Below are 14,739 nucleotides of genomic sequence, written 5' to 3'. Positions count from 1 at the left end.
GATATCTAACTTTCTTGGCGTACTCCGTCTGCTTATATAGACATGAAATAGCTGATAGAGCCTGTCAACTGATATCACAGTAACAGCTGATTGTAACTCCCCCCCCCCGCCAGTTTACAAACATTCCTCGTAAACTCATTTATTTACAAAAGAAAGAGGTATATAAAAATACAATCGAAAAATATGTTAATAGTAATTAAATAAAACTCACATTTACCTTAAAAAAAGTAGAAGAGAACAATAAATAACAATTAGCAAGCATGCAATAAAGCATAATACACACATAACATAAAAAAGAATTATTTACAATAAAAAAAGTACCTCAATGGTGAAATAAAAAAGTCACTAAGACAAAAAAAACTACTATATCACTAGAATGCCTCCTATTACACTTATATGCTGGCATTGAAAATAAAAAAAAAACTGCTCACAAACGGTTAGCAACAAACGGCTACGGACTGTAGAACTCTACAATGGGTGAGGAAACTGAAGAAATCATCTACGAGAATAACACTATGGAAGGAATTGCTATGTCGATATAACATGGACATCGCCTACAAGCTGGGCAAAGAAAATGTTGAGGAAGAATAGGGAGAGTCGTCCGGGGACGTGAGGCGATTCCTGAGGGAGGTGACTCCAAGAGAAAAATAACAGGCCACATCTGAGAATGAGAACAGAGAAGAGACACCTATAGATGACAGCTAGCACGACGAAAGACTAATAGAAATAGAAGTACTGGAGGGAATTATAAATGACAAAAGGCACCAGATTGTTTGGACATCGAGAATGTTGGGTTCCTCAGAAAGTGGATTATAGCAAGTACAGCAGAAGTTCCATGCGGCAATTCGGTCGTAACAGACCATTCTGGAAGATGAAATATGCAGAGCGCTGAAAGATGCGTCTAAACCTGGGAAGAACCCCTATTTATGTGTCGGAAATGCACTGGTCCAGGACGTAAAAGAATGGAGTAGCACAACCTCGAGGTACGGGATCTGATGGCAGAAGTTAGAATAGAGATGATGGTATATCGCAAATAAGGTTCTAACAGGGAAAGAGCTACAGAGATATAATGGCCCATTCAGAGCAATTGTGATTATAGAACATAATATTGTCACCATTGAGAGCTTAAAAGAACCAAAAAAGAAATGGACTGTCCTTATCAAACAATTGAAGCTTCTTACGACGGCAGTATCATGAGGGCCTGGAGTATTGTCTCCTAGTGTGCCTATTTACCTATTTGTGAGCAGTTTTTTTTTTTATTTTCAATGCCAGCATATAACTGTAATAGGAGGCATTCTAGTGATATAGTAGTTTTTTTTGTCTTAGTGACTTTTTTATTTCACCATTGAGGTACTTTTTTTATTGTAAATAATTCTTTTTTATGTTATATATGTATTATGCTTTATTGCATGGTTGCTAATTGTTATTTATTGTTCTCTTCTATTGTTTTTAAGGTAAATGTGAGTTTTATTTAAATACTATTAACGTGTTTTTCGATTGTAATTTTATATACCTCTTACCTCCTTCTTCGCTGAATTTTAATGTTAGTACTTCATCTGAAAATTATTTTGCTCATTATTCTTTAATATTAAAGAATGTTAAGCAAAAGTTGAACTAATAACTTTTTAAAACTCATTTTGTTGTATTTGTTAATACATTATATTTTCATATTGAATACAGTACAGCATGTGAGTATAAAATTTAAATATAGCTAGAAAATTTAATGTTCTCTTGTTTTGGTGTGTTAATGTAATAATCTATTCTCAATTTTTGTAATGTTAATGCATTTTTGTTTAAGCATTCAGCTGGTTCGCTTTGTGTGAATACATCATCGCTTCTGCCAATATGGGGTACCATATTACAGTTTTTTTGGACTTCCCATCAGAGCATATTATTATAACTCAACCTGATTGTCTTTCTAAAGTAACAAAGACCAATTGATTGACTGCTTTTAGACCATAATACTCGAACTCAATATTTGGTTTTGTAATGACTGTATGTTATCTGTGATGTGATCGTTTTATAATCTTAATGCTTAGTCTGAATGATATTAATTGTATGTTTAAAACCTTTCTTTACCAGTGTTTAGAATAGCAGTCATAATTTATTGTTTGTATTCATATTTATTGTATATTGATATTTTGTTCATGGGCATATAAATATTTATTCTGTTCTTATATCTTATTAAATTGTTTTTGGGATTTATACTCACATTTAAATCAAATTCCAAAACATGTTTTTAATAATCTGGAAATATTAAAACTTTTCTTTTTATGTTTCAATATTTAGTTATTTTTTTCTCTTAATAATTTTCTCAAACTCGTTTTGTTTTTACCTATAGAATGGACTTATTGCTTATAACATTATTTGCATTGCATTCATTATTAATGTCATTGTTTTTTTTACTTCTTATCGCCACCATAAAGTATGTTGTGATTCAATGTAATTAAGTATGTGCTATTGTTAAGAAAACTTATGTAAATGTCAATAATGGTGATTTTCTACTTCTTTGTGACATTCTATGTGCCCATATGCCTGGTTGAATAACCGTACTTGGTTACTTTCCAATTATTCTTAAAATATATATAACCTCTTACTTTTTTATATAAATTATTTTATTTTCTGATATATGATTTTTAAGTACCATAGTCCACTTTCTGTGTCAAGAAAGTTTTCAGTGCTTCCATCTAATCTAATCTCTTCAACTTTTTATTTTTCAATCGTTAATAATGCAAAAAATATTTATTTATTTGTTTTTTGCATCATTTCATATTTTTATAATTAAACTCTATTTATGAAGTGATGCTTGGTTTTATATTCCAGGATATTAAAATTGTCAATTAGATTCAGAACTTCAGAAAATATTATTTGTTTATAAGGCCTATATTTCTATAACCAATATATCTGTTTAAAAAAAAAATGTTTTGTACTTGTTATTAATGTACAAAATTGATTTCCCTTTTAATGTCATTTAAAAATGACTAATAATAAAAAATTTAAAAATTAATCTTAAGCTTGAATAAAATTGAAAAAATTTATTCTGAATTCGGGAGGAAAAAAAAAGAGATGTTATATATAACATTTTTTTTTCTTTTTGTTTACTATTTCTATTCTAACCAGATGCTGGTTATTTATACTCATAAAAACAGTAGGCATAAATCAAAGGCATTGGCTAGAAATGTAGCTGTTTTAGAAATAGATTTTGAAGTAACTTATAAAATCTAAGTGAGTATCTATTTACTCATACCCACATAAGCATTAATTAGTTAATTCCTCATAGATTTTGGTCTTATGATGCACATTAGTATTCTTCATTCATTGGGTATGTCTTTAAATGATTGGTCCATGAACAGCTTTTAAGCTGGACGGTTAGGGATATTTCACTGTTAATTAATAAGTGTTGTCCTATAGAGCATTATCAGATTTTAATGATGACTTGGGTAATATTTTGTTTTCTATTATAAATATGACTGCAGTTTCCTTATTTATTTATTAAAAATTGAAGTATATATTTATATGAAAATAAAATAAAATTCGATTTTTTATGTTCCTTTTACTTGGTACTTTGGATATATGAATGTAGTCTCATTTTACAGGACTTTGTGGTAGTATTATTGTTTCTGTTTTTTAATCTATGTTGTGTTGTTTTATAACTTTCAGTACATTTTTTGGTTTTGTTGGGCAACTTTTTTTTAAGGTTACAAGATAGAAGTTATTTTGTATTATGATCACTAATCAATATCACTTATTTAATAAAATAATATTTATTTGTTTTATGTTCTGTGATTCATTAATAAATTTGTGTTGATTTTGATTGTAACTGTGATTGGTAACTGTTACTCCCCAATGAGTTATAACATATATCTAAATTTAGCAATAATTAACTGAAAGCCTTGTAACCTTTTTTTAATATTGATCTTAATGAAAATATCTGATATACTTTCTTGTGATTATTCAAATTTCAACTTGATCCTGTTAACGTCAAACATCCATTTAATTATAGTTGTGGCTTTATTATATTGTAATTTAAGACCTTGAGAAATTGTTCTTTTAGAGACAGTCAATTATATAGAGCATGCTTAAATTTACAGGAAAAATCATTTTCACTGATTCTATTAGATTCCATCGTACTTTATTTAGTTTGTATAAATTGTTAAATTTATTTTGTTATGAAGGTACATTGTACCTCTGTGCTAAATCTAGAGATTTAGTACTGTAACATATACACTTCAACTGTTCTTTTTTAAAGTATAAATATGAATTTATAAAAAAGATCACTAGTTGATTATTATGTGTAATATATTTATATATCAGTGTTTACATGTGTGTATACATGTATGTACATATGTGAGTGTATGCCTAAAATGGATAATTTTATAAAGTTAAAAAAATATATAAGATCTTCTTATGACTCATAAATGTATTGTTAATATTTGTCATCATTTTTTCAATATCTGACAATATTTCATGGTATAGTTAAATGATGGATATATAAATTTGTGAATATTGAAACACAGAATAATAATATTTCAGTTGTTTATATTAAAGAAACAAACTGAAAAAATAGACTTGATAATCGGTCCTTTCGGTGCCAATTCGGCTGTGCTCTAAACACCAGTGTAGAAATCAATTTATCCCCAATTTTATTGTTAAAACTTAAATAATGAGCAACATAGTCCTCCAAATATAAATGTAATATAACAATATGAACATGTAAATGTATGTTTAAATGATAAATGAATTAACCAACTTCCACAATTGAAAATGATGAGTTCGATGAACTTTAATAACTTATTATTATTAGGCTTAAAATGTAATCTAAAAAATGTGATGAAATATTTTTAACTGTATTCATTAATTAAAGGAGTGGTTTCAGTCCATTATTTTTTGTAGTTGTTGCTACATTTTAATAATATATTTGTAATTATATGTTAATAATTCCATAACAATTTAGCATATGTTGAAATCGACTATTTTGAACAATTCACCATTCTTTACCAATCTTCTATTCTATGTTTAAAAAAAAATTTCTAACTGGTCCATAATTTTTTTTTTTTTTTTTATGTTATTGATTTTTTTTTATGTTCAATGAAGGCTAACCTCAATTGATTATGTGATTTATGAGCCATTCTGTATTGATAATTCATTTAATCAATTTAAGTATTTAAATGATATATTTTATTTTTATCAATATTCATTCAGGTGTTATTTACATTGATATTCTTTTCGTGATTTAAATCTCTTATCAGAAACATAACCTGAATCCAGATTATGAAATCAGCTCATAAGTAGATAAATAAATAAATTATAATACTATCAATAAAATATAGTAACTATGTTACAATCAATCATACCATTGCAACATTGTCGTTGTTTACTTTGATTTTGATCAGTTTATAAATAAGAAAGATAAAAAGATGTAATGATATTGATAATTATTATTTTTCTTAATATGTGCTCCATTAATTTTAATTTTTCTGTTATATTATTTATATATATTTTTAATGAAAGGATTTTTACAGTACAGGCGTTCCTCATATTGATGTCAGAATCCATTCCTTGGAAACTGACTTATGTTGTGACCTGCTTGATAAAATTGCGTATACACACATAAAACCATATTTTAAAACCTTTAGTTTACCTAACAAGTCTTTTATATAATTTACAATCAATTTAAATAGCTTTATTTGTCATTTTAATTGATTTTGTAATGGCTTCAGTTGATAAAAAATATTCATTTTTTTTTAAGCGTCATAAAATTATTTCTGTTTTCATAAATTGCTTGCTGAGATTAACTCCATATTGACTTAAAATGGTATCATTATTGATTTAAAAAAAAAATTAAATATTATGAATCTGAAATCATCTTATTCAATATTTAAAGAAAAACTTTGTCTCAAATCTGTATTAAAGGACCTTCAAAGCATCGAAACAGTCTAGTATGTAATTAATGAATAAATTCATTAATAGTGAACAGGGTTAATGTATACAGTTTTATTTGTATTTGTTGAAACCTATTAAATGGGTCATTCATTTATCCATCAGATTTGATATAGTTAATTTTAATGAAATGAGAGTTAGTAATCTTAAAAAATTCCTCATATCTTATTTTTAAATTAAATGATGCAATTTATTTAAAATATTAATGTAGTTATCTAGCTACTGCTTTGACTTCTTTCTTTATTGTAATTATGCCCTTGGATAAAAAATTGCATAACTCAGTAGGCTGTTGTGTATCACAGTCACATATTTTTTAGATGATTTCCCTATTAATTTTATTGCTAACTTAAAAGCATTATCTTTAAATTTATTGTTAAATTTTAAAAGGGGCAGGTTATAGTGAAGTTAGGAAATAATTTGAGAGATTAAATAGTTTTTTAGAATGTGTTAAAACTGTTTTTAAAAAGTCAGTAATAATGTGAAATCCAATTGATATCAACTTGGAGCCAAGCTTGAGAAATTAATACCTAACTTCTGGATAGTTTTCTTTTAATGGTTAAAACCAATCAATATTAGGTAATATTATCAAATACTTATCGGCACATATGAATTCTATAGGATTTTGTTTATCTGTTAACCTTTTAGTGTATCTTAAGATTTTAATTAGGCTGTTCTGTTAATAATAATTAAGATAGTGCTTTAGAAATACAGCACAGCAAGATTTGACTCCTAGACAAAAATCCTTCACTTTTAAGAAATGTAATAGATGTAATAGAAAAAAAAATATTGCTAGAAGAAATTAGAGGTTATTTGGTTTTGAAATTAATTTAATCGTTCATTTAATTTTGTTTGCAACTTTTAGTGACATATGTGGAATTATTGAATTAATTAAAAATTAATCAATAAAAAATCCTAGATTGAGGTATTTTTGTCTATATCAGTTGAATAATAAAAATAATTTTCAATCAGTGATTTAGTCTCTTTAGCTAGTTATAATCTTCAGGATCACATTAGATAATTTTTATAAGTAGTAATTTTCTTAATTAGTAAATTTTTTAATTGGTCAAATGTGATACTTGCCACATAATATACATTGGGTAACAGTAGGAATATTTTTTTTCACAGAATTTGCCCAAATAATTGGCAAGCTTATATTAAAAGGTTGATACCTCACTTGTAATCATGATTTAATTATCAACCATATTACATGCTTTTTAGATTAAATAAAAAAAAAATTGAATCAATCATAAAAGTAAAATGATGATATTCTAGTCCAGTTATTTTCTTATTATGATTTTTTAAATTGTTTTTATTGTGTTTTATCATTTAAATTCATTCTTCCAAGCAATGTGATGTGATAATGAAATTTTAAAAAAATTAGTTGCAAAAATATAAATGGAAAATACATTTTAAGACTAATTACGCTTACTCATTAGAAACTAAAATAAATTAATTAAACATTAGTTGTAGTTTATTTTTTTGTTGTGATTTTTTACTTTCTGAGATATAAGAGTAACACATATTTCTTAGGAACTATTTGTTTTATATCCATATGCTAAGATTATTGGGGCATGTACTTGGTAGTTATGCCTGTGATTCACCAATACAATGCTGATTTTTAGCAAAATATTAATTTGACTTATACACAGGCCTTGTACCAAATTTTTATTTAAACAAAACGACTGCCAAGTTTAATTATTTATTTGATTATAAAATATATTTACAATGTTCTTATTCTGTATTTATTTAAAGAATGTTTCCTAATTTATTATGTGTGTGATTACTGATCACATTTTTTTTTATTACTTTCTGAGCCACTCTTATTCCACATCCAAATTTTGTAAACTAATAATTTCCTTGAATGATTGGATTTAACACTGCATAGTCACATGATTTTGCTTATCAATTTATCTTGTTTTTTGAAATAATAATCACTTTATAATTTTACCTTTGATTTGATTTTTTGAAGTTAATATAGTGAATGAGTGGCTAATTGAATGTTCTGTATTATGTACAATTTCATGTAGATATATATATTTTTTTTATTTAAACATTTAAATTGAATACTCAAGTGGCTATTATCGAATCTTTGTTGTACTGAATTATGTTTAAAATAATTAAAAGCTTTATAAACTTGATACTGATTGAAGTTTATTACCCATCAAAAAATATATACCCGGCATGCAAAGTTTACATTACCATTGACTTTACCATGTTTAATTAAAAATATGTATTAATCTTTTCTTTTTTGCCTATTAGTTCATTTAAGGATGACCTGGTTCCTTGAACCATGACAATTACATTTTCTATTTGACTCTTTACTATTCTCTTTATTTTTAAGTAGTTATAGGCCAATACACAACAATTTTTATTTTATATTTAATCCTTAATAATTATATTTAAGAATTACTCTTAAAACAATGTGATCATTTTACAGGGTAAGTGTAGAATCCTGGTAGTGACTCAATTGCTGTCAGATCCAATGTGTTGTTAAAGTTCCAAATGGTTTTACATCCTAACTTAGTTTCAAAAATTTTTATATCATGTTGCTTAAAAATTTAAGCCTATGAAAAATATTTTCCATTTGATGTATTATTTCTGTATCAAAGTTTAAACAGCCCTGTTATCGACTATTTTATTCTTAGTTAGTCACAAATGCAATAGGAGTATCTTTAAATCTATGTCTGTTCTCTGTATCCTAAGTTTCGGATTTTCGGAATACATTTTTCTTTACCTTTTTATCATCATTATCAATCCTCTTGAACCACATTAAGCAGTGTGAGTAGGAAGTATATAGAGCCCTCTCCAGCTCTGCTGGTCTTCTGCAAGGCGCCTTCTGTCATTCCGTTGAAGTCCTGTTCTCTGGAAGTTCCTTTTTACCATCTTCCCATTTCCTTCTAGGCCGTCTTCTACTTGGCTCAGTAGGCCTCCCGGGCTATCCTCCTTGGTCCCATTCACAGAAGATGTCCCAGCCATCTCAGTCAATCCTGTTCTATCACATCATTGGCCGGCTTAATACTGAGGTTCAACCTGATAGTGGTGTTGCATACTCTGCCTCTTCTTGTCTTCCTCTCAATCTTTCAGAGGAACCTCATTTCTGATGCTTGTATCCTTGATTGATGCTTCTTCGTCAGCTTACATGATTCTGAAGAATATGTGAAAATGGAAAGAAATGTCAATTTGAAAACGGCCACTTTTGTTTTTTTTCCCACCTCTTGTCTGTTTAGAAAACCTCTCTTAACTGCTTCGTACATCCTGCTCACAGCAGTGATTCACTTAGTCACCTTTGAATCAATATATCCATTTTCATTAAGGTACGTGCCCAGGTATTTGAAGTTTTCTACTTGTTTGAGGATTTTTTCTTTAACTCTGATGACACGCATATTTCTCCTAGGTTTCTTCCCAACTCTCATTACTTTTGTTTTTCCAGAGATGATAACCATATTAATCTTCCACAGTTCTTCTTTTAATATAGTAATATTGTACTGCAGATTCCTGTCAGTGTCCGAGAAAATAATGACTCTTATGAGAAAATAATCAGTGAATGCCAGTAATGAGAGGCTCACTGGTCTTAGGTTGGCATATCCCAGTTGGAATTTGCGCATTTTTATTTTAGCCCTTTGAATTCCTGAGTCCATTACTAGAATAAAAAAAAGTGGACTGAGATTACAACCTTACTGGATTCCGATTTTTGTTTCTATTTCCTGTGAAGTGCAGTTGGCAAATCTTACTACTTTTTTTGTTTTCTTGTAAAGACTTTCAACCGCCAGTATATGACCATAATCGACCCCTTTTTCTCAAGGCCTCCAAGATACCAGGCTTTCTCACCCGAACGAAGGCTTTTGTAAGGTCAACAAAACACACCGACATCTCCTTCTCCTTTTCCAATACCTTTTCGAAAACTTGTCTCATGGTGAAGATAAGGTCTTGGGTGCTACAATTTTCCTGAAAGCCGTACTGCTGTGTACTGCTTCTCTTCAAGTAATTCTTCGATTCTTCTTCTTATTCTCTTTTCTAAGATCTTAGAGTGGATTTTACCTGGCACCCTTATAGAGATATGCCTCGGTGGTTGTTACAATCTCTATTATCACCTCTCTTAAAGATAGGGACGATGATGGCTACTTCCCAAACTTTTGGTGTTTTCTTTTGCTTCCACACTAGGTTTAGCAGATGCAGCAGAATTTCTTTCCCTTTGGGCCCATGTATTTCAGCATTTCAGGAGTCACTCCATCACTACCTGTGGATTTCCCTAGCTTCATACTCCAGATTGCTTCTTCCAGTTTGTCATCTTCCCAAGTACCTACCTCTCTTGACGATTCATCTACGCATAGTGTCTGTCTATTCTCATTCAACAGATCTTTGAAGTACTTCTTCCACCTTTCCATTGTCTCATCCTTCTGCCTGAAAATGTTTCCTTCCTTGACTTATATGGTTTTCAGGGTTGGCGCTCTTTCTTTTCTTAATCATTTTAGGACTCCATAAAAAAGTTTTTGATTTTGGCATAAATCTGATTCCATCTTTTGTCTAAAATATGCCCAGGCTTTCCTCTTGGCTTCTATGACTATTTTTAGCCTCAGTCCTTTTCCACTTGTACTTATCGAAGTTCTCCGATCTTTTGTGCCTGAGTTATTCTTTCCAAAGTTTCTTCTTTCCTCTTATTACCTCTTTAACCTCTTCGGACTACCATACTGTTCTCTTGAACTGGCCTTCAATTCTTTTTTTACCACAAACCAATGCTGCTGCATCCATAACTATTTTCTCAAAATAGAACCAGCTTGTTTCTGTGTCATCAGAGTTCCACAGATAGTCCGAATCTGTGGCTCTTCTTTCAATTTCCTCCCGGTAGTAGGTAGCAATTTCATCTTCTTTCAACCTATGGGCCTTAACTACTTCTATTCGGGTCTTTATTGCATGCTTTCCAATTCTTCTCTCCCCTTTCCATGCCAAATCCATTTCTAATGAGTAGTGATCGCTTCCTATTTCAAATCCTCTTTTCACTCTCGCATCTATCACATCTTCGAGAGAATGTTTCTTAACAAGAAAATAGTCTATTGCAGAATTTTTGTTTCTATTTGGTTCCTCTCTTGTAAATGTATGTGCATTTTTATGAGGGAATTTGCTATTAGTGATGATCATACCATAGCTGTCACACAATTGGAGTATTCTTTCTCCATTGTCGTTTTTGATGTCTTTTCTGTAGACACCTAAAATATCTGACCACAAGTGGGCATCTCTTCCAACTCTGCTGTTTACGTTTCCGACAACAATTGGTTCACCATGCCCATCATCTATTTCTCTCTGTATATTCTCGAAGAACTCTTCCTTCTCTGTGGCTATGGCATTATTGTTTGGTCCGTAGAACACAATAATAGTCTTCAAGGCATCTCCATCTTTTATGTTAATCACCATTAACCAATCACTTATGAATTTCTGTATTCGTTAAGGCTTCCTTGAACATGAAACCTACCCCTCTGCTGGCTATTATTTCTTTAGTGGTTCCCGATTAGAGTAGAATATTATCTCCAATCCTCTCTTCGCCTTTTCCATTTGTTTTGATCTCAGTTATTGCTGGCAGATCAACCTTTGCCTTCCTTTTCTCTTCCAGTAGCTCTTACTCCTTCCTCCTCAAACCTTGCATGTTCCAGGTTGCCAGTTGTAAAATTCCTTTTCCTCACCATGTCGAATTCCATAAAAGCTGTCCGACTGTATCTCTTCCATTACTCATGATATATGAGATTTTGGATGGGCAGGGTATCGGCCTGTCCAATCCTAGTACAGTCAGGGGGCTGCCCCTTAGGGTAACCGAACACACCCTTCCTGATAGGAAAATTCTCCTAGGAGAGGTGATCCTAGGGTGTATACTGTAGCTGACCTTATGTCGAGTGTACTGTTCTGGGGATTGTGCATGGGGTACTGAACTGTGGTAACCCGTGGGAGCATTTGTACTCAAGTACCTGCATGCAACACCTACTCCTTGCAGGGATTTTCAGATTTTGGGAATACATTTTTCTTTTCCTATTCAAATACATATTAATTTTTTTCTGTAACATAATTTACATAATCTTCTGTAACATAATTTAAAAGTCAGTGAAACATTATGTTACAAGTTAAAAGTCAGTGCCATCGTATGGTATGAAGGCAAAAGGAGAGGGAAATAGGCTGATTTTAATAGCTTATTAATTTACCAGTTGAAGAATTTGTTGGTGTTTTCTCAAAGCTACCTGGGTAGCAGGGAGGTCGTTATAGGAGGGTATGTTGTGTCATACTCCCCCCTCTCTATAAATAATTTGAAAAGATGGAAATTTGAGAATCTACTTCGAATTGCGAAGATTATAAAACATTACTCAAATAGGTTATTATACTCAAAATTTCTCATAAACGCTATTTGGAGTTTTCTAAAAATGCAATTTTTAGGTGGGTTCTCCTCAGATATTACACAACTGTAAGTTGGGAAATTTTAGGTCTTGCTCTAGTTGTAATAACTTATAATAATAACTGTAATAAGTTGTTATAAATTCCCTGTTTAGGGTTTGAACTTTTTTTCTCCTAACTGTGGTGGTGTTTCTTACTACCTTTTGAGAAAACATCCTGGGGCCTTCCCAAAAATTTGTTTTTGTTAAAATAGTGTAATATCAAGGTAGCTACAAACGCTAAAGTATCTGTTCATTGTGTGTAGCCTTCTTTAATTACTATTGAAAAATATTTGAAAACGCACAGGAAAAAATTAAGTTTTTCTGTTCTCTATAACAACTTATTGGAAAAATTAAAAATTCTTAAAACTTCAATTATCCTTTATTTATTCATTAAATGATTTTCTGGACCCATGTTGTGTCCATCTTCAAACCTAATTTCTTGGCAGTATTGTGTTGTTAATTTTATTCTTTAACTATGTAGTTAAAGAAATGTAATTAAAAACATAAAATACTGCCGAGGATGTAGGTTTGAAAATGGACAAAACGTTATCCAATGAATAAATAAACGATAATTGGAATTTTAAGGGTGTTAAATTTTTTCCTTCTTCTTGCTCTAACTCCTATGTACCATCAAGCTTGGAGTCGCAGTCCCAGTCCATCTAGCCCACCGGTCCCTGTCCCTGGCTTGTCTTCTCATCTCCGGGATGGTGCGTCCTCTTGCTGCCCCTAGTTTCCCAATGTACTCAGAGTACGTGCACCTGGGTCTGCCTCAAGGCCGTCTTCCTTCCGGCCTTGATTCCAAATACCACCTGGCTTTCCTAGTATCCTCCATTCTACAGATGTGTACACACCACTTCAGTTGCCGCTTTTGCATTGTGTCTCGCACTGATTTTACATCCAGATCCTCCCGAATCCTTTCATTTCTGACACAGTCTCTCCTGGTTTTACCAACTATTCTTTAGAGAAATCTCATTTCTGCTGGCGTTATCCTTCCTACGTGCTTGTTGAGGGCTGTCCAGCTTTCTGATACATACAGGAGGACTGGGAGGAACACCGATTTAAATATCCGTATTTTGGCATCTCTGCTTACTTCTTGCTTGCCTATAAGAGTTTTAGAAATCTGGTGGTACACTCCATTGGCCCTTTTCACTCGGTTTAGAACCTCCTGGTCTATTTTACCATCTTTAATTATTATGGTCCCTGGATACGTATAAGTATTCGTAAGTTCTAGGGGTTCACCATTACACAAAACGCTAGGCTCTGCGTTTTCTGTTCCCATACAAGTAATTTTGCTTTTGTTAGGGTTTATTTCCTAACATTTTATCTTCAGTTCCTCATTCCATTCATCCAAGGATGTCTGAAGAGCCTCTGCAGAGTCAGCTATCAGTACAGTATCATCTGCATATATCATCGCTTGAGCCAGTACTGGAGTAAGGTTCCAAAAACCTACTAGTGCTCTTGGGCATCTCCTTTTACAAATCTTCCATATCTCATCCATAAGGAGGACAAACAGTAGTGGGCTTAGGGTGTCTCCCTGATTTACTCTCTTATAAAAGTGGAAAGACCGCGATGTCTGACCATTAAGTCTTACAATGTCCTTTGGGTCTTAAATTTCTTCCAGAAGTTTTTATTTAGAAGAATATATTACCCTTAGAAATAAGTGAGCCCCATAATTTTGAATTTTAACTTTTTTTAATTAATGAAATATTTTTCGTCACGATGAACTATTTCTACTGTCAAGGTGGGTTATTCTCTTGACTATTCTGCTTGTCCAGAAGGCCTCGACAAGGCCTGTTCAGTTATATAAAGTAAGGTAGTTGACAAGGAAGATGACTAGATAGAATGAGACTAACGGATAACAACCACTATATATCAGAGGACGGTAACCTCGTCCTACCGGGTATTATTTCGAAAAACACGAGGGACGTATGCAGACCTGGAGGATAGCTAGCCGCCAGAGTTATGCAGGAAGATGCCTTCTTCCTGCCGGGTACTATTCCGACAGAGGTGAAGGAGATATCAAAGCCCGGAGGGTAGCTAGCCACCGGAGCTTACGAAGGGAAAACAGGTAGAGGAGTGAGATCATGTCGAGGGTGAACAAAAATGACAACCAGAAATCAGAATCGGCTATTAACCGAAACTATCGCAAGCAGAGTCTGTGGATCAGAGTTCTTCTGTGATAAATTATGAGTTCTCTAAGACCCTTATTTATAGGCCTAGTTTTTTTTTTTTTTTTTTTTTCTTACCTCCTAAATTTTATTTATTTTAAACAATTACAAATATATACTACTTAAAACTAAGATATATATACACATATTTACATTTTTATCTTCTTTTGCCTTGTGGCATTATAAGATGTGGAAGCTGGGTCCGCTGAAGGCGGTTT

At 31.6% G+C, this 14,739-nt stretch overlaps 1 protein-coding gene across 3 annotated transcripts in view; it reads left to right on the top strand.

Annotated features, from left to right (window-relative positions):
* Positions 1-14,739, top strand: part of LOC106692672 (post-GPI attachment to proteins factor 2-like) — a 53,961-nt gene that overhangs the window by 21,985 nt on the left and 17,237 nt on the right. For 2 of the 3 annotated variants that reach the window (XM_014438758.3, XM_014438757.3), the window contains one exon: positions 1,799-3,814. The exons of the other annotated variant lie outside the window; for it this stretch is intronic. In XM_014438758.3, the coding sequence (XP_014294244.1) occupies positions 1,799-1,941 (143 nt within the window). In that variant the 3' untranslated portion in view covers positions 1,942-3,814. Of the gene's footprint in view, positions 1-1,798; positions 3,815-14,739 lie in introns of those variants that run through there. 3 annotated transcript variants of the gene reach the window in all.

The sequence above is a fragment of the Halyomorpha halys genome, unplaced genomic scaffold, assembly GCF_000696795.3.
Source record: "Halyomorpha halys isolate HHAL.00 unplaced genomic scaffold, Hhal_1.1 Scaffold66.1, whole genome shotgun sequence".
NCBI classification, from domain to species: domain Eukaryota; kingdom Metazoa; phylum Arthropoda; class Insecta; order Hemiptera; family Pentatomidae; genus Halyomorpha; species Halyomorpha halys.
Note: the sequence above shows the minus strand (reverse complement) of the source record. Positions and strands in the feature narration are given on the sequence as shown.